The following is a 27,498-nucleotide window of genomic DNA, read 5'->3' as shown; positions in this document are numbered from 1 at the left end:
CAGAAATTCTTTTACATTTCAATGCAAATTCAAACCCTTATTTTAGACGAGAGATAGCAGTGGTTTAAAGATTAAGCAGATATAATCTGACAGATTTGACTGATTGATTGAGGGGGTTAAGGGATTTTTAGCAACAAAGGCATCTGACATACGTTTATTGTTTATCTCCGAAATGTAAACATACACAATCAATCACGTTTGCACGTTAGCTAATCACACATACGAATACATTGCTCATATACATGGATATACGTAGCGGGATACTTTCGCGAGCTGGGATTGGTCAATAAAAAAAGTGAATTTTGATACACATTCCTGAGGACATATTGCACATTCCTCCTCTTTTCCTCGTGCTCCGACTGCAGATCTTGTGCGCAATCAGCCAGGTATGAATTTTTTCACTGATATTTTGTAAATACATATTTATTTCTTATTTAATATACTAAAAAAAATAATTTTTTTCTTGATTGGCTTCAAATTACTTCAAAAGACATGTTATTATTCATATTGATTATCGTTATTTTAAGCTGTCAAGTTTATTGCAAATGATTGATTCGCCATTGATGCAATTATTTCTGTTTTATTAATTGTTTGTTAAAATTATTTTTAGAAAACGTGAATGTGCTTTTTAAATGTTCGCATGATATTTTCACCATTCTTTTGTTTTGATTGAGCTGGACATGCCTGTTGAAGACTTGATGCTATTAAAGGAATCGTTTTATATTGTTGATCGATTCGGATATCTCATGCAAAATTAAATGAGTTGATGACTAAATTTATATACGAATATAAATTATGTTATTGGAGATCTGTATTATTTATGCTTACATCGCGTCATTGATGCAGTTTCAAATTAAGTCTGTCAAAAATTATTGGGACACACTACAAGTTCACAGAATTTTATCATATTTTACTGATATGTACAAATGAAACCACAACAGATAAATAAATATTATTTTGATGTATACAAATCAAGATAATTTAAACAAAATTCTCTTATTAATGAATTATAGTTATAATTGAAAATAAAGGAAATCAAATAAAAAAACATGCTGAAAAAAGTATTGGGACACTTCCCAATAAATCGAGAAAAACAATGCAAATTAAAATCTTTTGGGACTGCCCTTTCTTTTCATGACCTCTTGCAGTCTGTTTGACATGAATTTGACTAAATTTTTACATTTTTTTGCAAATAATTCTGACCCACTTTTCGTTTAAATGTTTTTTTGTCCTTTAGAAATTTGATTCTCGTATAGTTTTTGCTGCAAATAATCCCACGCATGTTCAATGGGATTAAGGTCTCGTCTTTATTCATGAGTCTTAATGACACTAGGACGGTGACAGAGGGCCCATAACTTGCAAATATCAACAGTATGTTTCGGGTCATTATCTTGGTACAATTTAAAATGTCTTGAGATTCCCAGCTTGTTCACACTTTACTTTAAATTTCACTTGAAAACATCAAGTTAGACATATTTATTCATCATCAATAAAATTAGGTTCCTGACACCAGTGCTTTCCATAAAATCTCGCACTATTTGATTGCCATCTCCATATTTGGCTGTAAATTTTTGGCATGCATTGCTGTATTTGATCTCTGCAAACTTTTTACTTGCCATCCAATTCGAAAATTCTATATTCGCTTCTATCGACAAAAATTACATTCTCCCAGTATTCTTTTGACTGCTTTACATACATTTTAACAAATGCCAGCCTAACATGTCCATTTGCTTTGCTGATGTAAGGCTTTCTTTCAGGTACTCTGGCATGATATTTTTATTTTCTTAAAATATTTCTAATAGTTTCAAGATTTACAGATTTTTCAAACTTACTTTTACATTGCAGTGTCCATTTTACTGTGGATTACTGTTTTTGGATTAAAGTGAATTTGTTTTATAAACCACATCTCTTCATGTTCATGAAATGCTCTTGGATGCCCTGATCTTCGCTTGCTTTCAACACTATTTGTTTTTGTGAACCTGCAAATAATGTTAAAAGTAATAGACTCACCCTATTTCGAGATATGTTCTATACAACGTACTAATTTTCCATTTTTCGTATGACTTATTACAAGATTTTGCACATCAACCAATATATCTTTGTTTCTTGCCATTTTTTCAATAAATAATTTTATCTGTTGAAGCATTTACGTTTAAAATTGTAGTCTAAAAATGTAGTAATAAATTCAGTTCTATTGATGTGTTATATATTTGCTGAAATTCTCATTTCAAAAGTATCCCAATACTTTTTTTTTGTTTTAAATTCCTATTTGCCTTTGATTTATATTTGAAAAGCTAGATCAAATTATAATTCTAAAATACCAATAAAATTTTCTTTGCAAACTGTACACCGAATGTTAAAATATTTCTTGATTCATTTTGTTTTTATTTTAATGTGATAAATAGCTATATAAATAGCTGTATAGTTATTTATCACAAGTGTTCCAATACTTTTTTGAGTGACTGTAGATTAAATGATTATAAATTATAGGCCGTATTATTAGGGGGCCCGTTGTCCCTCTTTCGGCGAGAAATTGAGAATTTCATCAAAAGTCTTTGCTTCTTTGGAATGGTTGTGGAAAGCATGATATCAGTGAATATAATATTTAAAAATGTGTTTCATTTAATATATTGGAAACAATCGAAATATCTAAGTAACAGTTTAAGATAGGAGAAAGACAGCATTTGCCAAAATATTTGACAGGATCCCAAGTAAATAAGAAGTCCCATTTTGTTAATAATTTTCAGTTGATCGATTTAGAAATCATTCAAGTAGATGTCAAAGATATTAAGTTCATAGATTTTCAAACATCTTATTCAAATGTCAAATTGACAAAGGCAGCAAGATGATAGGATTTTACCATTTTTGCCAACTGTTATTATTATTATTGTCTTTATTTTGGCTCAGATTATCGTCATGATTATGAAAAATTAAATGTTTATTTTCATTGCTTTTTCAATCATATTTCATTAGAATTGATGAAAAAAATAAGGTAGTTGTATTATACATGAATAGGGGGATAGGTTCTTTTTCTGTGATTCAACATTCACTGAATAGTTCAGAAAGGAATTATTATTTCATTCATCCAATTCTTACTTCGTCATAAATGAAGTTATTGATGGTTCTAATCTGTTATGCTTATTTCATTGTGATAATTCTGACTAAAATCTGATTAATGATTAAAGTAAATATAATAAAAACACAAGCAACTGTTTTTGGCACTTTTCTTCAGTATGAATGCTAAAGACAGATTGCTTTTCGGAAGTTAAATTATGTTAAATCATCAAAAATTATTGAAGTGAGCTGTGTAATTATAAACTAGGAGTATGTAATAGTAAAATATTTTTTTTTTTTGTCAATCTAATTTATTAAAACTACAGTTAGCTTTCTAATGAAATATTACTAACTGCAATTGATGAAAAAAACTGAATATATGTGATATTGTAGCTTTTTAGCTACACTAAAAGAGCTTTTCAAATAATGTGTTAATTTTGCTAAAAAAATTAATTCCAAAATTTTTCAAACTTTACATTCATACTACAGTACTATTTAACTATACTACTGCAGTAACTTTATAGTTGGAGAATGTAATTTTTATATTTTAATATTTCTTTCAATTACTCTTTGACACAAATTATATAATTCCAAGTGCTTCTAAATTTTTAATAGATTTAAGATAAAAATGTCTTAATAAAACAATGATTAAAATATTTAATTGTAGAATATTCATATATAAAATATTAAGAAAAATCAATGCTTGAGATAGGGGGGGGGAAAAACTCATTTTTTGGGAATAATATCTTACAATAGTTCTGAAGATAAATAGTACTTAACGATAACACATGTCTAAAAGTAAAGATAGGAAAAATAACGATTCAGGTTCTAATTGTTTTTTAATAAAATGCATTGATTATTATGTTTAGGTATACATATATACTTGGGATAACCTAATGTTTAAGTAGTTTTTGTTTCCCCCACACGTGTATTTTTCATGTCTTACTGGGTATTACATAAAAGAACAAGTTTGTATATATATTTACAAAATATTTTTTTCCATCTTTCTTAAAAAATATTTTTTCCATGTTCTGCACTGTTTGTGACAACAATAATACATTTTTATTTGTGCACTTAAGCTTATTTGTCTCGGATTCGAAGCACATTTTAATTCTTGCTCATTGCTGCTATCCTTATTTAATATATATATATATATTAAATATTTGACTGTGCTAAAAAAAATTGATTTTTGGCAAAAATATCAAATATTTTAAAAATTAATTATTCTGAATTTTTTATAAAACCATTTACGATTATTTACTACATTTAATTGATATAGTCTCTATTATAAGAGCAAATGCTCATTCATTTAGCGTGACACGTCATCCAGGGGCATTTGATACAAAATTGAATGTGTTCTTTTTTCAAGAATGCATTGACACTGATTATGCTAAAAAACAATCTAGTATAAAATATTCTGAAAAACAAAATTGGGTAGCTTCAATCTTAGAAATGGATTTGAAGATAAGAAAGGATAATATGAGAAACGTTTTATCAAAACTTCCTCAGTTGAAGACAATTGAAGTACTAATATTCTTTAGGGCAATGCTATCAAAGATAATTTTCCTTCTTTTTTAATTGGGAGTGGTTTATAAGAATAAACATGCAATTTGTTTCTTTCACATTTTCTCTTGCTTCAACGGTGTCTTATGCATGAATCCTTTTTGTGTAATTATGCATTTAATAGAAACATTGTTCACTGTCACAAAAATTAACTAATCAAGAAGACTTTTTATGAATTTTTAGATTTAGTTATTTTTTTAAGTATAATTTTGCATATATCATCATTATCTATTATAAGCATTTATAAATTACTGCATTCTTGTTAGATTAATTCATCTTTGTTGTTTTTGGAATTTTTATGCATATTAAAAAGGATTTTTTGTGAAATTCAAAGTAATTAAAACATATTCCTTGTTGATTTTTATGATTACAACAAATTTAGGCAATTTATTGCTATAACCTGTATTTCAATCCATTTGCTAGAATTTAGAAAGCAACATAACCATATGTTTTCTAGAATTTGAAGGTATTGTAATTAAATTTCAAGAGTCATAAAAAATAGGCTCAATTGACAATCTTTTGATGGCCAGTAAAAGAAACTGAGAACAGTTTTTTACAAATATTTTACCAAATTTTTAATAGTGAGAAAAAAAATTAATTAATCTGCATACAAAAGTAAAGAAAGATAGAGAAGAATTTTACTGATCTAATTAATACTTAATTGTCTTTAAAAGAATGAAAATTTAATTATTATGAGTTATTTTGCTATATTAGTGAAATTGGTTTAATTTGCCTCATTGTTGAATTTGTCTTGTTTTCCCTCCCTGTCAATAAATCTTTGCCTCTGTTATAAATTGATATAAATGTAATGCTTTCTGATCTGTACTGATCAAAACTATGTTATTAAATCATATTTTTTTTTAGGATAGCATTGGAAGGAAAATGGTTCTAACAAAGAGAGAAGTTATAGTTAAAAAACAAAAAAGGAGAATTGGAGAATCTGTTTATGATTTCTGTTCTTCTGATGAAGGTAAATCACATTAGTTTAATTTTTCTATATAAAATTATATTTCATTTGGCTCCCTCTATTTTCTTCTTTTTCTTTTTATATAGTAAGAGGGAAACTTTTAAAAATTTTAATATATATATATATATATATATATATATATATATATATATGTAATTATATTTTTAACTCTTAATTTAATCCAAATTAGTTTCCAAAACTTTATCTTAATTTTAGCTCATCGTAACTTCATTCTAAAATAATCTTTTCTTAATCCTTTTGAAAGCTTTAACAAATTGGACACAGCAGATATTGTTTATCAAAAATTATTCCTCGAGCACAGGTCTCATTATCAATCTTTCATTCCTGTTTACACTGACGGATCTAAAACATCTACCCATGCCTCATTTGCTATGGTTTTCCCAGATAAAATGTCATGTTTTCAACTTCCTTCATGTTGCTCCATTTTTACTGCTGAGACTACTGCAGTTTTGCATGCTTTATTAGAAATTTTAAATAGACCTAGTGGAAGCTATATTATTTACATTGATTCTTTAAGTGTTTTACAGTCTTTAAAATCGCTCCAAAATCATGCTCATCCAAATATTTTAAAGATCTTAGACCTATTTTATAAAATTATCTCTCGTGGCTTTACAGTCTTATTCTGTTGGATACCATCCCATGTGGGAAGGAGCAGGCTGATAAGAGTGCCAAATCCGCAACTCGTTTTTTGGAAACACCCATACCTGCATGCGATTTGAAGAAACAGGCAAAAATATGTCTTTACAAAAACTGGCAAACTCAGTGGGATTCAGAAACTCTAAACAAACTTCAGACTTGCAAGCCTATCATAGAAAACTGGCCTTCTTTGAATTATCGAAAACATGACACAGTTTTAACTCGTCTGAGAATCGGTCACACTAGATTCACACATAGACATCTGTTATTAAATGATCAATTGCCAACATGCCCACATTGTGACTGTGAAATAACAGTTTATCATATGCTTGTTGAATGCCCTTATTTTAATGCTCAGCGCTTATTTTACTTCAAAACAACAGCGGTGACTTTGCCCTTGTTGCTTGGTAGAGATCCACATGAGAACCTTTTTGTCTTTTTAAAATCTATAGGTTTTTATTCCTTAATTTGAACTTACCATTTTGGCTTCGTTTTGACTTTTTGTAATTTATCATCGTTTTACCAATGTTTTTTATATCACTTTTATAGAAACTGATTTTATTTAACTTTTAATTGGAAATAAACTTGTTTGGCGCAGTATAACCTTCATATTGGTTCTTGTGGCATAAAACATCAAACCAAACCATTCTAAAATATTCTCTTATTTTGTGATTCAATACCACTTCCTGTTTAATTAATTCCTTTGTAAAAATATTGCTCCATCAGTACTACATATCAAATGAAAGTGATCATTTGATTACTACATATCAAATGAAAGTGATCATTTGATATGTAGGTATCAAAGGTCACCACGTGTATTGGCGCGTGGCCGGAAATCCTATGTTATATAAGACTAGTAATCATTTGTTCGTCCCTTCTGCTTTTGTGCTGCACTGCATCTGCTTGTAAATAAATTGCTTTCCCGAGATGGATATTAAAGAGAATTAAATCTACAAAGTCTCTTCACTGCTTCAACCAAAATAATGTTATGTGTATGTATGTGTATATATATGTCTATGTATATGTGAATGCATATATATATGGGAATTTATGTGAATGTATATGTATGTATATGTGTATATCTACGTATATGTGAATGTATATGTGTATATCTACGTATATATATACGTATATGTGAATGTATATGTGTATATATATACGTATATGTGAATGTATATGTATATATATATATACACATATATGTGAATGTATATGTATATATATATGCCATCAAAAACATAACTTGTAAAAGAAACCAAGTCTCGCAACTCAGTTCTTCTATCGTAAAAAGTTGTGAGATCCATGTAATACCAAGTCGGTCTATTTATTCAGTCCCTACTTAAGGGTCCTTCTGTCTTAAGTTATTACGTAATTAGCTAACCTAGCAACATCTTATAGTGACCATATTAATATAAAAAATCTTTTATGGTTTAAATAAATAGATTGACTTGGCCATCGCATGAAAACACAATGTATCTTTACATTAAATTAGATTACATTAACATATTATATTAAATTAGATTGTTTAGTGCGATTGCCAAGTCAATCTATTTATTTAAACCATAAAAGATTTTTAATATTGATATGGTCACCATAAGATGTTGTTAGGTTAGCTAATTACGTAATAACTTAAGACAGAAGGACCCTTAAGTAGGGACTGAATAAATAGACCGACTTGGTATTACATGGATCTCACAACTTTTTACGATAGAAGAACTGAGTTGCGAGACTTGGTTTCTTTTACAAGTTATGTTTTTGATGGCATCTCATTTCTTTTTGTAGATAGTCCTTTTCTTATTTTTGTATGTAGTCTTCCCCTTTTTCTTTTCCGGTACTACTTCTTGAGATTCGGCCACAGTTTTTCTCAAAGCCCAGTCTTTGTCACTATGGGTTTTTCTCGTAAGCTTTGATGTTACAATTTTTGACAAGTCTGGACGGTAAATGCTTCTTAGTCTGTTGTATTCACAAATTGAGGATTCTTGCGCTTTAATACTGCAAAGTCGACATTTATTAGATGTAAGCCGTCCAGACTTGTAACTCTCGGAAGTACCACGTAAGCTTGACCGGATGTGAACGCTGTAGAACCAATATTCATCAGTGCATTATTTAGACTCAGACCGTGACTTTTGTGTATAGCTATAGCATAGGCTATACATATGGGAAACGGTTCGCGATGAACATAAGCTCTATTAATAATTTCAAATTTAGTTTTGACCGGACTAAGCTCGTAAACATGTTCTTTATTAAATGCAATGTATATTTTCTTAATTATTTTTTGTATTTTCCTGATCAACCTTTACTCTTTGCACTATACCGATAGAATCATTAACTAAACCAAGACTCACGTCAATATTTCGCCTTAACATGACTGTTGCTCCTATTTTTATAATTATGTTCTCTTCCAGGCCTGCAGTCATAGAAGCATTGTCTTCATATTTTTTTATGCATTCACAAGCTCTTTTTGTTAGGTATCTGGGGAAATTTATGCTATCTACAGCTGTAAGTTTTATTTTGGGATGTAGAAGAGTTTAAGCATTGCAGTATTTAATTGTTGACACATGTTTTTTGTAGATAATAAGCAAACGATATCATCAGGAAGTTTCGAGAGGTGTTCAATTATTTCAATTAATTCATTTTCATTTGAATTGGATTTGAGAGTTATTAATCTAGTCGAGAGTAAGTCGCGGTCTTTTTGTGTAGTCACACCTAATCTTATTCTATTTAGCATTTCAACAGAGTCAAAATCATTGAGCTGTCGCATGTTAATTGTAAGTTCATCGTATATGAACAGTTCAGTCCACAGATTCGGTACACTGAGTGAACCTAATAACTTGTTAGTTTCAGCAGTTGAGAGTTTTTCAAAAGGTGACTTTTCTCTTACCGGCGGACGCTGTAAGAGATCTCCGAAAACTACAAGATGTTTTTTTCCAAACTACCCATTCTGATCGTCTCTTGTGTCGAATATTTCAGATAAGCGTAAGTAAATATATGTTAAACATTGGATACCATCGACACTTCGTCTATTATAAACAACACTACTTCTTTCAAATCTGATTTCATAAGGAGCACTTCATCAGAAAGTTGTTTGTACTTCGGTATTTGCTTGTGTTCTACAGGCAGTTGCAATAGTCTATGTATAGTCAATCTATTCTATGTATAGTCAGCTATTCCTGTTGGAGTACTAACTACCATTTTTTTTTTCTTTAAATAAGTCTTAACCCAAATTTTCAGAGTTTTTATTAAAAAGCTCTTTCCAGTGCCACCAGTTCCACTCACAAAACAGCGTAAAACGTCAGCGTTATTATCGGTTGTGTCCATTTTATTTGTGATCATATCGAAGACTCTTTTTTGATCGGCATTGTTTTGCAATCATACTTTGAAGATCAGTTTGCTCTTCTTCTACCAGATTGATTCTCTGAAAGTCACCCATTGCGTTTGCAGCTTCCACAGCTTCAAATTGAATTATTTCAAATTAGATATTGTTAGAAACCTGTAATTTTGAGATTTAATTAATTTTTCCCAGCTAGAATAGTGTCATCATATGAAAGACCGTTTTACAGTAATCTGTATTGGATGCTGCCGGACGCCGAGCCAGTGATACGAGAGCTTGGTGACAAACTTGGCGACGAATTTGCCGACAAAATGGATAATGCTCGAAACTTCGAAAAATTTATCGATCCGTCCATTATTACATGGATATTTTAGTTTTTCCTTGATTTATACACTAAACACTAATTGTATTCTAAATTTGAAGCTTCTATGTCTGCTAGAAGTGCCTTAGAGTTTTGATGATCTGTCAGTCAGTCAGTCAGTCAGTGACAAAATTTACAAACTTTGACTAGTTATAATTCTTAAACTACTGGTTCAAATTTAATGAAATTTGAAATATACCGTGTTTATATAATGCCTGCTTGGTTACTGAAAATTCAGGCTTCTAGTTTTATCCACAACGAAGTTATAGTGGGTTGAAAATGGCCTGAACTGCTTCGAGAAAAGGATAGTACGACCATGCCGCTTGTTTTTGCTCGACTTGGCGGGGGCACTGCCGTGCCCCCAGATATACGTATATGTGAATGTATATGTATATATATATACACACGTATATGTGAATGTATATGTATATATATATATACGTACATGTGAATGTATATGTGTATATATATACGTATATGTGAATGTATATGTGTATATATATACGTACATGTGAATGTATATGTGTATATATATACGTACATGTGAATGTATATGTGTATATATATACGTATATGTGAATGTATATGTGTATATATATACGTATATGTGAATGTATATGTGTATATATATACGTATATGTGTATATATATATGTATATGTGAATGTATATGTGTATATATATACATATATGTGAATGTATATGTGTATATATATACATATATGTGAATGTATATGTGTATATATATGTGAATGTATATGTATATGTGTATATAATGTGAATGTATATGTATATGTGTATATAATGTGAATGTATGTGTATATGTGAATGTATATGTATATGTATATATATGTGAATGTATATGTGTGTATATATATATATATATATATATATATATATATGTGTGTGTGTGTGAATGTATGTGTCATGATTTATTTTGAATAATAATGAAGTTTTCAGTGTAAAGTTCTTTCTGGTTTAAAATTTTTATATTTATTACTTTCAAAAATAGAAAATGTAAGGCTTCAGTATTGCATTAAATTTAAGAACATCTTTCCTGTGATCTTTGTGTTTTCCTTACATTTTTTAAAATTTAAATATTTCTCTTTAAATAAGAATAAACTGTATTCTGCTATCATAAAAACATCCTTATAAATTATTATTTTGAATCTATATTTGCAAATTGCATTACTCTTGAATTATAATATGGAAATTATATCTAGAATCAAAATTTTTTTTTTCTGGCAATTAATGCTAGATTTGTATATTAATTGCTATCTGATTTCGCTTATTTTATTTTCTTTCAAATTACCATTTATAATTTGTATTTTATCGGTGTTCCATAAATATTTAAATCATTCTTTAGTGAATGAATTTTTTTTATTTGTTGTATGAAAATGAATTTATAATGTGATATAAATGATCTGTAATAAAACTGTTGCATAAAAGTGATCTGTAATGTACTCTTCCTAGCTGTGCTTTCTTCTAAAAAGTTCCCAAATTATTGGAAAAAATTGAAGATTGATCTTTTCTTCAAAATATGAAAGCGATGTCAGTGTGTACACCTGTTCAAGAAAATTCAGCCACATGATCCATCACTCATAAAGGATCTCTAAAGGCACAGTTCATTCTTTTCTTTGGTGGGTTATTGTTATGCATGTATATTAACTCTGGATATTAATCATTTTATTTTGGATGTGTCATAATAATATTTACATCAATATCAAGAGGCTTTAAGGTTAGATATTCAGTTTTATTCTCCAAAACTTTTTCAGTTTGAGCATTATCTTTCCATTTTCTTTCTTGCTGATTTGAAAAATATAAATAATCTGTATAATGTTTCTTATATATTTTATACATTTGATGAATTTTAAATTTCTTCAAACAGACTGTTATATTTTTTACTGTAGTATTAATTCAATCTGCTTTATGAATTTTTCATTTCCAAATATTTTGATGAAGCAAAAAATAAAATAATGTTATCATTATAAATTTTATATTGAAGATTGTTTTGATTATATCCAATTTTAAAGATGGTTTCTTATAAAATTGTAGAATAAATATTTAAAATGAAATACAAGAAACAAATACTCATTTAAAATTGGGTGGTAATTTGAAAAAATATCTATTCTATGAATAGAGTTAAATGTGTTATGTTTATTAGGAAAGTATTTGTTATAGAATAGTTTTGTATTGCGACTAAGTAACGTGATCAACTAAAAGGAACTGAAATTCCTTTATTATGTTTCTTTGAAGATGTTTTGGGCAGTGTAATGGCATAAAATAAATAGAGGTGTAATTGAAAATTACAATTCATAGACATATACGAGATGCAATGTTCGAATTATTAAATTTAGAGAAGTTTGATAATAAATGGCAATTTCTTTTGAAAGAAATGAAACTAATAGCAAAATATATAAGTAGTTAGTTAGATTATTGTTTTCTTTGCTTATATGTTGCTTTAAATATTAAGTAATTGCTTAGATTGCATAAATGTGACACCAAATGGATTCATTTATTTGCTTTTTTGCATTAAGATTAATAAAACTAATTGACACCTTATAATCAAAGATAACATTTATATTTAATACAACATTTATAGTTTATAATGAAGTTAAAATGAATATTTTTTAAGTTTGAAACATATACTGAAATAGGTGAGACACAAAGCAGTTATAAGTGAGATGGCACAGTAGCTTAATAATCTGCTTATTGCTAAGAAAAGGAAAAATTTAAATTTAGAGATTTGAAAAATTCATATGCCATTTTTCTCATTTTTTATGCCATTGCTTTGATTTTAGAAAGTTTTCATTTTTCATATTTGTTCTTTTAATTGATCATCATTTATTGCTCTATAAATATTATTTTTAACTAGTGGAAATTAACCTGTTATGTAATAGGATTTTTAATAAAAAATATAAATGAATACTAAAAGTTCTTTTTAATGGGAAGATATCATGCACATTCCAGTAATTGTGTTTTTCATTAGTATTGTGATTGTATGAAATTATTTCTTTTATTAAACATGCCAAGAATATTATAAATATGATATAATTTTAATTTATAGTAATGTTCATATTTTTATATTAATAAATAATTAGCAATTAGTTTTTCTTTGCACAATTTTTTAGTGAATGCTTCTTTCTATTTTAGAAAATTGCAAACGAATGAAAAAGGAAGCACAGACAGTTAATTCTCCTAGTCCTTTAAAGGATATTGTTAATGTTAATCCCTATCGGCCAGCAATTCATGGCTGTCGAAGTATAGAATCATTTCAAAGCCTCAAAAAGATTGAAGAAGGAGCTTATGGAGTTGTTTATCAAGCAAAGGATAAAAGAACTGGTATGGTATCATATTTATAACTGATATTCTATTTTATTTTTCCTGTGAAAATATAATGATATTAAATATGTAGTTGAGTTTTTACAGAATAAATACTCTAAATTTTTAAGACTTTAAATCTATTGTATGGTGTTTTTTTTTTTTTTTTTTTTTTCTAATTACATTATATACATATAAATCTGTAAGTTAAGTAAATTTTTAAATTATTTTTATTTTAGATGAAATTGTTGCATTAAAACGCTTAAAAATTGAAAAAGAAAATAATGGATTTCCAATTACAGCTTTGAGAGAAATTAAGTTATTGCAGAAAGTTCAGCATCCAAATGTTGTGGCAGTTAAAGTATGTTTTGCTTCATTTTCTTTGCCTTTTGATATATTTTATGTATTTAGAAATTTATTTTTAAAAATGATTTTATAGATTTAAAAAAAAAATCTTGTGCAAGAATTTATATAAAGGAATTCTAAAATCTATTTCACATAAACATGATTTTATCAATATATATATTTTTTAATTTTAATATTTGAAAAAAAAAATGGCATATACAGTTAGGGGACTTATAAAATGAGCAGATGTATTGGCTATATTTTTTTCATCAAATAAAAAGTATTAACTTTCCACCATATTTTTATATTTTTAATTCTCCTGCTAAGTTTGATTTATTTATGTCATCCCTTTTTAAATTTAGTAGATTTTCATTTAAATGAATCTTGTTGAATTATGTTTTGTTAAGAACATTATATCAAATGTTGTTTCTAGGAAAAAATTAATCTGAAAAATAGATTTTTTTTTAAATTTATTTTTTAGTAAAATTTTTTCATAAAAATAATTTTGATGTTACCTTCCTTAACTTCTTTCTTCCTTTCTTAACTTTAGAAACTGATTTTTTAAATTTCTTAATATCAAATTATATTATTTCAGGAAGTAGTTTTTGGAACCGATATGAATAATATATATATTGTTATGGACTTCATTGAATATGATTTAAAAAGTGTAATGAGAAATATGGAGCAGCCTTTTTCAATAGGTAAGTGAATCCCTTAATTTATATAAAGGAATCTAAATGAGTATTTTCTTTTTATTCTGTAAGCAGGTATTGATGATATCAGTAGAATTGTTTTTCTAATACTGTGCATACAAAATATCTATTTCGCAAATGTATTTTTTATTCTTAGGATATAATAATGCAGCATAGCAAAAAATAAACAAGTCTGTTGAAAATATTTTATCAAACATTATTTATTAATGGGACATATATGTTAATTTTTGAAAGGACTGCTTTTCCACCCCCTTTTCATCCTAACTAGACGGAAATTTTTTTTCAAAATGTGTGTGTGTATTTAAAATTAAGGCTATAAAGCTAATTTATTTATATATTTTGTAATGCATATAACTTTAATGAATTTTTCTGTTTTCAGGTGAGGTAAAAACATTGATGCTTCAATTGTTAAGTGCTGTTGCACATCTCCATAGTAACTGGATAATTCATAGAGATCTGAAACTTTCTAATTTACTGTTGAGCCAAAATGGTGTTTTAAAGGTAAATGGTTAATATTTATTATTTTTTGCAGATTATATATATATATATATATATATATATATATATATATATATATATATATATATATATATATATATATATATATATATATATATATATATATATATATATATATATATTACTATACCGTTTAAATAGTACATTCATAAACATTAATTGGTCTATTTTACAACATTGTTTTTTTTTGTTTTTTTTCATTTTTTTAAAATAAATTTTTTAATAAATAATTTCATTTTTTTAAATATGAAATATTTTATAAGAATAAAATTTATTTTATTTGAAAGCTAACAGTTTAGTTTTAAAGAAAGTTTCCTTCCAGTTTCTTTACATTCATTTTACAAAGAAAAGTGCCCAATACTCTCTAGGACTTTGGTTTCACTGAATATTGCTAATGTCAAATGAGATTTAATCTGTAGAATATGAACAGCCTTAACAAAGCAATTAATTCATAATTTTTCTTACAAATAATTTATTGATATTCAGCTTGATAAATATTTTTATCTTGTGGTTATAAAACATATTACTGTTTTTACAGAAATTGGTTCATACAATGTCTAATAGAGTTTATTATGCCATTCTAAAAAAAGGGAGGGGAGTAGTAAATTGGTTAATAACATGAGAAAATTGTAGTTATTATTATTATTTTGTATATTAAATTAATTCCCTTTTTTAAAAATTTGATTTTAAATTAACATATGCTTTTGAAATACCGATTTTTAATTGTCTATAATTATGTGTTTATATATATTACTTTTCTATTCTATTACTGAATTATATATATATATATATATATATATATATATATATATATATTTCTAATTATGGTTTTATTTGAAAAATAAAATCATATTTCCATGTTACAAAAAGCACTTGCATATACATAAATTGCCATGTATTAATATTTAATATTCTTTTAATTTTATGTATAATTCTCATTTCATGTTTCACTATACATATTCATTAACAAAATATCCAAAACTGTTGGCATATTTTATATGACAAGAATGCCAAATTCATTTGAAATAAAGTTTCCCCTGACATTTATTGTAACACTAGCCGCCTTTGGCGACCAGCCGGTTCGCCAATCTTAATGTTCGTTAAAATTTTAATAATTAAATATTTTATGCAATTCCAACTTTAATAGATTCTTCAGCAAAATATTTTAAAACTTCAAATTTTGATAGTCATATAATTCACTCATAATATTATAAAGGCCTTCAGTCATAACGTGATATGTATCTCTCTAATTTTCTGTTACCCCTCGTAGAATTTATGCTTTAAATTAAAGTGTAAATCATTAATCTGCAATTAATATAATAATATTTTTTACTGAAACAAAGCAATTTTTTTAATAATATGATTACTGATAATAGAGTCACTGAGCGCTTAAACTTTATGGGCACTAAAAAATATCTTTCTTAATTTATGTAATATCTCAAGAATTTGTCAACAATATTTTCTCAGATTCATCATGAACGGATCGATTCATTAACAATGTTTCATTTTAAATGCATCAAACACTAAGAAAATAAAATGAATCGTTTAAAATAATCTGTCGAAAACAGGTTAATAAAAACTACTTAAAAAACGATGTACTTAAAACTATAAGCATATACAAAAAATATATAACTAACATAAATACAATTTACTTACAAAAGCATACAACTAACCTAAAAGTAATTTAAATCGTCCTTTGATAATGGTTGCCATGCCAACAATCAGAACACAGTGCGCATGCGTGAATTTTCTTCGCCTTTTACGGTAACGCAAATGCGTGAATTTTGTCTACGCCAGTTGGGGTAACGCTATGCTGATTATACATTTTTAATTTCCTTTATTCTGTGTTATTTTAATTCAAAAGTACTTCAGAATGAATCTGAAACATGGATTAATTAACAATGTTTAATTTTAAATGCATAAAACATTAAGAAAATAAACAGAATCGTTTGAAATAATCCGCCGTAAAATGTTAACCCTAGCCTTATTACTGTTGGGAGAAAAAAAAAATAAAGCCTTACTCATTTGGCTGTGGAGAAAATGGAAGAGATTTTTGGTGGAAAAGTTGGCGGTGGGGAAAGTGGAAGATTTTTTTGGCGGGAAAGTTAGTTTTTAATTAATAATTAAAATTCTAATTAAAATTTCAAAAAAAGGGACCCCAGGTGCACATTCCCGACCTCTAAGGTATACATGTATCAAATTTGGTAGCTTTATGTCAAATGACCTGGCCTGTAGAGCGCCAACACACACACACACACATTGAGCTTTATTATAAGTATAGATTTATTCTCATTAAGAATCTCTTTATTTAACTATAAAAAATTATTGTTGAACTAAATTTTTTAATTGAATTTAAAAATAAAGGAACAAACAAAACTTTTAGATTTTATATACATACAGAATTGTTGCGAAGCATGTTATTTTATAAATGTTTTCAAATGTAGATCTAGACAAATGTTTTTCTTTTAGATTGCTGATTTTGGTTTAGCTCGAGAGTATGGGGATCCCTTAAAACCGTATACTCCCGTTGTTGTAACTCTTTGGTACAGAGCACCTGAATTATTGCTTGAATCTGGTGAAAAGGTAATGATAAGAAAGATTATTGATATATATACTACACATAATATTTCCTTAATTTAGTTTATAAATGTCTAAATGTTGCAGATATTTTTCATTTTAAAATTGGATGAATATATAATAGAAATTCTTTCATTTTTGGAACCAATATTAGTGATCAGCTTGCTATAACTTAGCAAAATGTTTAGTTTTTCTTATTATGAAAATGAGTAATTTGTTCTTATTGTATTTTACATTGGAATCAAAATATATTGAATGTTAGTTTAAGTAAATTTTTTAATCTTGTATAAATATAGGAACCTCGCATCACACAGCATTTCTATAACTCAGTTTTTCTGTAGCATTATTTGAGAATTTGAAAAAAAAAAAAAAAATCTTCATCCTACACAACACTCTAGAATAAGGTTTTATCATGATAAGATTAAGAAATATTCAAATTTCTTAATTTTTGGAATTTTGTCTGTTTGTTTTTGAAAATATAGCAAGGTCATCTTTTAGGAAATCCTTCTATTAAATAAAGCATGGAGATTGAGAGGGCACTTCAAAATTGTTGTATACCACATTACAAAATTTACTTTGTCTCAGTAGAAGGCTGACAATCTTTATTTGGGTGTAAACTTGAACTGAATGACTGATCTTGACATTTTTCTACTTTATTTAGACAATCATGCAATATATGATTCAAAATATAAACTTAGATTATAAAGAGATAATACTTGTCAAAGTGAAGTTGGTAAATTATCTAAATAAAAAGAAAATATGCTCATTTAATTGTGCCTATCAATTATGAATAAAATATTTAATGCACATTTATTGTAATACTTCTTAAGTTAGGTTTTTTTTTCCCATGCATTTCATGCTATATCTGTCATCTAAATTGTTGCTGATTCTTACATTGTAATTTATGATTTCCCCTAAAACATTATGTGACTGATGATTAAATGACATAAAAAAACAGGCTTTTTTGAAACTGATATCAAAATATTTATTAATACAATATAATACTATATATGTAAAATAATGATAATGAAATTGTTTAAGTAAGTAAAGCTATTTTATTATACAGTATGAATTATATTATGTTCTCACTTTGTAGGCTGATGAGAGAGAATTAACAGATTGCAATTGAATTTATTAAGAATACATATGACAGTAAATGACTTTCTAAAATTGCAGAGACATTATTGCATAGACAAATGAATTTAAACTCACAGGAATTGCTATTGACTAGTTCAAGAATGTAAATTCTACTCTTGTGTTAGCTGAAAAAGTAGTTTTTCAGGCATATATTGATTTTAACTATTAAAGTTTAACCCCCTTATATGTAATAGTTTGTTGTCTTATATTAATCAGTTTTATATAAATGTTATAAAACATGGAGAAGCTAACAATTGTAGTATATAGGGTGATTTGTATCTATTATGTTGAAACTTATACTTAAAAGTCTTATTTTACCTACTTTTTACTTGCATTACAATAACCCAAACATTCCATTATTGTAATAATAGTAATTTGCCTCCCGAATCTCTTACTTATAGTTTTTGAAGGACTTTTTAGAAATCCTGTTTTTTTTATTGTATATAACAATTTTACAATTGTAAATCATTTTTTATTTTATTTATCATTGCTATCTTCTCATTTTGATTTTTTATAGCTATATTCTACACCAATTGACATATGGTCAGTAGGTTGTATATTTGGAGAATTAATTATGAAGAGACCACTTTTCCCTGGAGAATCTGAAACTGATCAGCTGAAGAAAATCATTAAAGTAAATTATTATTAGAATTCTTGAATTGTTTATTATAAAACAGCATTTAAAAATTTCATTTTTATGTAAGAAAGTACTCTACTAATTTTTTTTAATCTTTGAGAAAAAAAGGAAAATCTTGAAGAAATTTATTTTTGCATTTATATTTTATTGCAAAAATTATTGAATCATAAGACAAATAAACATAGCAAATAAAAAAATAACATTAATTCCAAAGAAAAGCAAAAATGAATTATTTAAACTTTTAATTAATATTACTGTTATTGATTTTTTTTTTTTTTGGCAAGGAATTATATTTATTATTAAGAGTAAATCATATATTAATGCTTTCAGATTATTAGACTTAAAAAAATGAAGGTATGAATTCTCATACTTGTTGTCTTTAAAACTTTTTACATTTAGAAATAATTAAACATTAGTTTAAATTTGCCATGAGATTGATTGCTTTTAAAACAGTATCTAAATAGTGAAGAAAAAATATACCAGATCTTGGATTGTTTTTGTTGTCCCTTTTTTCTGAAGAATTGTTTAAATAATATATATATATATATATATATATATATATATATATATATATATATATATATAAGAGTATTTGAAATTGGTATTGAATTTTATCAATTTCTGTGATTTTGAAGAAAAGATTCAATTTTTTAACAAGATTATTTTTATATTTTAGAAACTCGGACCACTTGATAAAGATTGCAGCAGCAAATTACCATCCATTAAAAAATCAGAATCCTTTAGTCATCCACTAAGCAGTTTAAAAAACAGTTTTGGTCATAATTTTACAGACTTGGGCTTTGATCTAATGCAAAGGTAAGTAAATCAAACTAAGTTTATTTTATTTTTGCCATTTTTTTGTGAAGAAATAGATGATGATTACAGTGTAATTAATTGTTTCAGTGGAATTTCATCATCAAACTCATTTGCAGAATCAAAAAGAAAAGACATATTAATGAAAGCGAAAGTTTGCTAAAGTAAAAAAGCTTAGTAAAGTAATCAATTGTTATTTAAGAAATCATTGTTAATTAAACAGATTTATTTGAATTTTGCTAATTTTTTTTATTATAAATGGTGAAACATTGCAGGAATTTTACTTTTTCAAATAACTATTAAATATTTTATTTCTAATGGTGCTTATGACTTCATTATCCATTTGAAATTACTGAAAAGCTGTAGAAGCTGAATATGAGTAATGGAACTCTACATCATAACCATAACTAGAAATTTAGAAGTTTATTACCAAAAAAAATAAATCTATGCAATAAAATAATTGGGGAGCAAATTAATATTAATAATTACTCGGTCCCCCCCCCTCATTAATGCCTCAATTTTGCAAATCGTCACCTTTTGAAAACAGGATTTTTTATGCCAGTTTTTGGAAATTAATTAATAAAAGTGTCAGCTTAATGAATGGCACTTTTATTACATGTATTACTTAGAATTTTCATACTGACTACTTATCTCAGTGTGAATTCTTTTAGAACTGTTATACATTTTTATGTAACATTAGAAAATAGGTGGTTGTCTATTCAGAAATTCTAATTATATTTTTAGCATTTAGCAATCATGTTTCAATAATTACTACAAATTAAAATAAAATCAATATAGTTAACTTGTAATGTCCCCTGAACTTCAATCTGATTAGCTTATTGGATAAGTAAACCTTGAACATTGTTTTATACAACATTCCTTTTTCTTTTAAATATAGCTGGAGTTGATTCAACAGCTTTGGTTGCAAATCCACTTTCAAATTTCTAATTGTAGTATTTTATATCATTCCTTTTATTTTATTTTTATTGAGTTGTAAAGAAAACATGTGACAGTGAAGTTGATGTTCTGAGGAATAAAATTTTGTAGTTTTGATTCTCAAAAGTAAATTAAAACTAATATTATTTGTGTGTGATTGATTTTGATTGACAGTTTATGGTCAAAAATGTAAAGATTTGTGATTTATAATAACTTTAAAAATCTATACTCTCAGTGTTAGGTAAATACTTTTTCATGGCTGAGAGAACTACTGTTACTTTCTTATTATAATATACTTTCTTCATGATTACTTATAATTGCATTTTTTTTATCAAAGTTTTAAAATCATTTTTAATTACAAAAATACTTAAACTATTTCTATATTATTTTTAATGTCTTATCAAACTTTTATTTACTTGTTATTTATTTAAAAATATCTGTTTATTATTATTTTAGATTTTTTATCTATGACCCTTCAAGTAGAATAACAGCTGATGATGCTTTAAACCATGATTTCTTCAACGAGGAGCCCTCGCCTGTTTCAGTTAATATGCTTGCCATGTGGCTTCCAAAAGAGATTCAGAGTTCCGCGGTTCATTTATATGGCAAGCAACATGTCAGACAAAAGGTTAGTAAAAAAAAAAAAAAAAAAAAAACACTCATTTGTGTACTTAAGAATAAATTTGTAAATAAAAGCAAATCGGAGAGAATTATGATTGGAAATGCCAGTAAACTTCATTTATTAGATTTGATTTCCTAATTTGTGAAATTTTCCTTAAGAAAATACTAAGCATTGTAAAATAAATTCGATTTTTAGTTTCTAAAAATAGAAAGTTTTAAATAGATTTTTTTTCCCCCTTGAATCTTCTATACTTAATTTGAAATTTGAAGAGAATGCACAAATGCATTTAATTTTCTGGAAAAGAAATAAATGAAAAATATATATATTTTTCTTAATTTTGACAAATACCATCTCAAATTAATATACTGAAACAGTGTTAAACTTACTTGCTTATATGTTTTATTGCAACTCCAATCATCGAATGCAAAGTAATGAGGTAATTACTCTGTGATAAATGTTGAGAGTGGATTGTTCCAAGAATGTTACCAGCATCTTTTAGAAGTGATATAAAATTATTACAAAAAATGTATTTATGAACTAATGAAACTCAATATTTTGCAGTGTTGTCTATTAAAGTAAATTTTATTGACTAAAACTGTTTTATTTTCATTTTACTCTAATCCAATCAACCATCTATTTTATCATTTAATCTAATCATCTTCTCTAAATTTTTCCTTTTTTGAAAGAAAATGCTATATTTCTTTTCATTATTTTGTCAAAATGATGAAAATTAAAATAAGAATTTATAAAGGTTTCAAAATGATGTGAAATATAAATTTTAATTTCTTGATAGCTGAACTTTTTATATAATTTGATTCCTCATAGTTTATCCTTCAAACCTTGTACTCAAAGCCAGCCTTCTCTATGAGGGGGCCCAGGTGCAAGAAGCCATTTGAGGCCCTAATTTTTTGTGAAGTAAAAAAAAAAAAAAATTCGAACACGAAAATATTAGTAATGCATGTTTATTTAATGCTGTATTTTGTTTTTGTTATTAATTACTATGGAAAAACTAAAAAATTTTGCAATTTCTTTTTCGATGCTTAGTATAGCAAGTGCATTTAAGTGTTATGCTTACATGCTTGACCGAAGACAATTTTTTATTAATTTTAATAAGTTGAAACAGCTCTCAGTATTTATTTTAATAACTGGCAATGTAAAGGAAAGTTTTAACACAGTTAATTCATTTAGAAATAAATCATTATAATTATTAATAAGCATATATTGCAATACGTGTTGAACATTATTTAAATCTCTTTCATTCAAAATCAAATCCCGTAGCAAAACAATTTTTTGCATTATTTCTACTTTGTTACTATAAAATGTTACAAAGTTTTTGAAGCATTTTTCTAATTTCTGTTTTACTAAAAAAAATTTTCTCATCATTAATTTATTTGAGATGCTTTTAAATCTATTTTCTATCTGTATAATAGCAATATCAATTACAGTGCTAAAAATAACATCTATCCTCTACTGGGTTTTCTGTAACTTCATCTTCAACTATTTCGGAATATATTCTTTTTCGAATTCATTTTTCAAGAAAATGTTCTGAAATATTCAAATTCCGGGCTATCTCTTTTGTTTCATCTAAAACTGTGTTAAATTTTGGATTTCAGTTTTAATTTTATAGATTAAATTAAATCAATCAAGAACTATTGTTTTTGCTTGAAATAGTTTAATCTATTTTGGCCTCCCAACAAGTGTCACATAATGTTTTAAGAGTAATATTTATATGTTTTTGTAAAATTTCCCATATTTTTGTAGATGCAGAAAATATGCAATATCAAAAATAATTTTTTTTTTAACGATATACACTGCTCGAAGTGGCATCACAAATTAATAAATTAAAGGAGTGTGATAGGCAAGGCACATAAATTGCAAGCCAGTTTAGAGAAGGTATTCTAGACTGTACACCTTTATATTTCCCTTTTATGTAGCAACCACTGTCGTAAGCTTGCTTTCTACAATTCATAATATCTAAATCAAGTTCGCTTAATCTTTCCAATCGAGTTATTGCTAGTCCTTCACTAGTCAAATCAGTTACTTCAATAAAGCCTATAAATGATTCATTTATAGTTAACCTTTTCTCTTCAAAATTTACATATCTAATAATGATTGAAGTTTGTTCCTTATGGGAAATATCAGGAATACAATCCATTTGGATACTATAGTATGTGGCTGCTTTTATATTGTGTTTAATTTGGTTAAGTACTTCATTTCCTAACTCAGAAATAATTTGTCCTTGTGACCTGTGTGCTAAATGATGCACAATTCTATTTTTGGAATTTATTATTTTGTTTATATGATCCATTAGTACAGGATCGTATTTACTTAATAATTTGATTAAACTTAAAAAATTTCCATTATTAGACTTATTATTTTGTGGGTTCCTCGAAGTGGAAGATTATTACACACTAAGAATAGAATCACATCTACAATTCTTTGAAACAGTAATTTGAGTCATGCCATTTCCTTATTTATATTAACTTGATTTGTTTTATCAATAGTTGTTAAATTTTAGTTAATTAGTTGTTTTAATAATTCTTTCCAAGAAAAAATGAATTAATATGACAACTGCAGCGTTCATGATCTTGGATTACATTTGACAGCTTTCTCCAGTTATTATAGCCACTAATAAATTGTGCAGTTTGGTCATTTCCTCTTCTTTTGGGAAAACAGTATACAACAAAAACAAAATATGGAGTCTTGCTTCTTAAATTAACCAGCTGTGAAGTTGAGTTTCACCATTTTGCATTTTTTTAAAGTAGTAGGTAGTGGAAAATGACCTTCAGCATTTTTAGCAAACACTCCTTTGTGTTGCACAGGTCCGATTTTAACACAAAACATTCTAAATTTATCAGTTATAATACTTGACCATAAACCAGGATCATTTATATTCTCTTGATCATATTTGTTGTTATTTTTGTCATTATTTTCTGATTCGGTCACATTTGTATAAACAAATGATTCTTCAAAGAATTTCAGCGTTTCAACATTTTTATTGTTAGACTGTGTACTTTGCACAGAACATTCTTCTCCAGTTGAAGCTTGAATTGTAATTTGTGAAGTTGAAGCAATTTCTTTACCAGAATGACTTCGTAGCTAAGAAGACAGATCTACTTGTGATTTCTTAAAGTTTAACTTTTCTTCCTTTTTCTTTTCTGATAATTTTCTTTTTTGACACCCAGAGGGATATATCCTTGACTTCGACATGGTTATATCTAACGGTTTAAGCAGTTTATAGAATGAATTATCAAATTATTTTATGCCATACTATAAACTATTACCTAATAAGTGAGGTAAGTGATTGTAAATCTATTTATCTTATATTAACAATATTTTGCACATTTGCACAACACTATAACATATACTGTGAACTTTGTATACGTTCAAATCTGCCGACTGCTACATTTAGACTTCTTTCTTAATTCTTTTCATTCCGGTCAAGGACGGTGAAGCGGTAATGCAATGTGCATTGCTAGGAATTGGTCGTTTCATTGATCTTTGTTTTACTTTTTGTTTGAGCAACTTAATATAAACAAACATAATAGATGCAGGCATAAAAAATATTGCATTAGATGCAGAAAAAAGTATATAGCTGATGATTTACAAGTCCATTTGAACCTAGCCTCAGCCTGGACTTCTGGCCGCCGCTAGTGCCCAGAAGTCGCCCCACTCTGTCTTAAAATGTCTAAAGAAGATTTCTTTATTCATAAATCAACTTCCTCCCTGCCCACCCTCCCCCCTTTTATAGGGATCAGTGCCTAATAACGGCATCAGTTGAAGCTCAGCTAGCCACATGAAAACAAACTTATATACTTTCAGTACATATAAATGTTATTATTGTTCAGAACACTATTTTAATTCTTAATCACGGTGGAGGGCCCCTCAGCCGTGGGGCCCGGGTGCATACCACCCGCCGCACTCTCCAGATGTCCGGCCCTGCTTGCACTAATATGATATATTCTTCAGTGTGATGGTATTTCATCCTTTGGGATTGCAGAACTGTTTAATTATTTATTGTACGTTTATTTCAATCTTATTTATTATTTTATTTTTTGCTGAGATTATATGATGATATCCAAATAAACACTAGTCAATTTATTAGTGTTATCTTTTGAGATATTACGACACTACATTTTTAAATATGGTGTTTGATAAATGCTTTTCTATTGAAAGTGTATCTAGTAATTCTAATGCAACAGACTATTTGTCTAAAATTCTCTTTAAAATTGCTTGAAAGCATTTTTTTTACCCCCAAATCTCTTTATTTTCTTTAAGACTCAGTAAAAATATTAAAGACTGATGAACTTATGTGCAAAATTTCGTACTATTTTTTCCAATAAATATTTTATTCTTCATTTAAATATTTTATTGGCAAAAATGGAATTCATATATTTATTCCTGAATAAGAATATTACAATATAGTTCCTTCTGTAAAAGGAATAAGTAAAGGATATCAGAGTTCAAAAAAATTCTTCTCATCTTTTGCATAAAGACCATAATTTGATTTCAGTTTCAATGAATCCATCTTTGCTAGTTTTTTTTCTAAAGATATTTCAATTATTTGTAAAAAATTTTGATGTAAATAATACTATCTTTATTATATAAAAATTAAATTATTTGCTTCATTTAAAAAATAAGCAGCAGCACAATCTAACTTGATTATTTCTCTGAAATGTCTTTTCCTTTCTGTTATTTAACATTTCATTTCCTCATAAAACTTCATAATAAATGATTTGTCTAAATTATTATGTACACATTCACCATCTTTATAACATAAAATATAGGCTTGCTTAAGTTAAATAAAAATCTGAAATGTAATGTTGCTATATTGTTTGTCCTAATTTCTTAAAAATTTCCCAAAATTGTCATAAAAATAAGTAAATAAATAAAATAAAAAAGAATTTTTAACTATTACAGTGCATTTGATTAAAAGCTGTCATTCTAAATAGTGTTTTTTTTTTTTTTTATTGCAGAAAGAAACAAAGAAAGAATTGAAGGTTTCTGCTGGCTTTACGCTAAAATTTTAAATAATTGGAGTGATTGATCAATAATGAAAACTTGATGTATAAATGTAATTTTTTGTAAATAAATTTATTATTTTTTTGTCTTTTATCCTACTTATTTTTTTTTAATTTTAAAAATGGTATATTTTTATAAAGGAGTAGGGGTATGTGAGTATTCAGACACTTTGATAAATTTTCCAAATCTTTAATTACATGAGTTTTTTAAAACTCACAGAAATGCTGAATCATTTGTTAAAAAAAATATTGCTATAATTTATCAGTGTTTAAAGCCATAAAATTTTCGTTTTGATATCTCGTAACATATTTTATTGGTTTTCAAATTAGATCTACATTGAATATATTTCTATTGCTTAGTTTTATTTTATTTTTTTAATATTAATTTTTCAAACATAAGAAAGTTGATTTTCAAGTTTTGACCCATATTATGGAAGCCTTTTGGTATATTTGGTAGAAAAGTATAATCCTTTTGATTTTTTTGTACTTATGTAACTGTTGCATTTTTTCTCAAGAACTCTTTATGAACAGGTTAAAAGTTCTATGAAATATAACTTATAAAGCAATGCAGGTTCATCTATAAAAATCATATGGAGATGACGATTAATTAACAATTTAAAGTGAATTTTGAGGTTTATTGTTGTGAGCTTATAAAAACCTTAGTCTTGATAGCATCAATTTGGCTGACTTTCGTGTTTGAATAATGCAATTCCCCCCTCCCCCCATTGAAATGAAGAAAGAAGATTGTCAACTGATGATGAGTTTTGCCTTTTTTGTAAAACTTTAGTAAAAAGGTTTTTTGGATATGATTCAGCATTTTTCATCATTTAAGACTTTTTGTTAACTTTAATTTTATGGTAATTTTAAATAAAATTATATAAAATAAAAATAATTAATAAAAGTTAAAAATTTTATAAACATATGA

General features: G+C 26.9%; 1 protein-coding gene across 2 annotated transcripts; it reads left to right on the top strand.

The window, feature by feature from the left end:
- Positions 1 to 250: 250 nt before the first annotated feature.
- On the top strand, positions 251 to 26,667 carry LOC129971231 (cyclin-dependent kinase 11B-like). 2 transcript variants are annotated; one of them, XM_056084830.1, is made up of 12 exons: positions 251 to 386; positions 5,482 to 5,587; positions 11,406 to 11,550; positions 13,086 to 13,274; positions 13,493 to 13,614; positions 14,194 to 14,299; positions 14,691 to 14,812; positions 17,300 to 17,413; positions 19,062 to 19,178; positions 19,858 to 19,997; positions 21,387 to 21,558; positions 26,529 to 26,667. In XM_056084830.1, the coding sequence occupies exons 4-12, from the start codon at positions 13,100 to 13,102 to the stop codon at positions 26,580 to 26,582; spliced, it is 1,122 nt and encodes a 373-aa protein (XP_055940805.1). In that variant the 5' UTR covers positions 251 to 386; positions 5,482 to 5,587; positions 11,406 to 11,550; positions 13,086 to 13,099; the 3' UTR covers positions 26,583 to 26,667. The 2 variants fall into 2 exon arrangements, with proteins under 2 accessions (XP_055940805.1, XP_055940795.1); XM_056084820.1 differs by having other exon boundaries at positions 11,406 to 11,572.
- The last annotated feature ends 831 nt before the right edge of the window (positions 26,668 to 27,498 follow it).

This window comes from Argiope bruennichi, chromosome 1 (assembly GCF_947563725.1).
Source record: "Argiope bruennichi chromosome 1, qqArgBrue1.1, whole genome shotgun sequence".
Lineage (NCBI taxonomy): Eukaryota > Metazoa > Arthropoda > Arachnida > Araneae > Araneidae > Argiope > Argiope bruennichi.
Note: the sequence above shows the minus strand (reverse complement) of the source record. Positions and strands in the feature narration are given on the sequence as shown.

What these genes read in the sequence shown, in the direction of transcription:
- LOC129971231 (XM_056084830.1), top strand. Translation starts at nt 13,100, where the DNA reads ATGAAAAAGGAAGCACAGACAGTTAATTCTCCTAGTCCTTTAAAGGAT. An exon ending in CAAATGTTGTGGCAGTTAAA is followed by an intron (nt 13,615 to 14,193) that starts GTATGTTTTGCT and finishes ATATTATTTCAG; the next exon opens with GAAGTAGTTTTTGGAACCGA. An exon ending in GCCAAAATGGTGTTTTAAAG is followed by an intron (nt 14,813 to 17,299) that starts GTAAATGGTTAA and finishes TTTTTCTTTTAG; the next exon opens with ATTGCTGATTTTGGTTTAGC.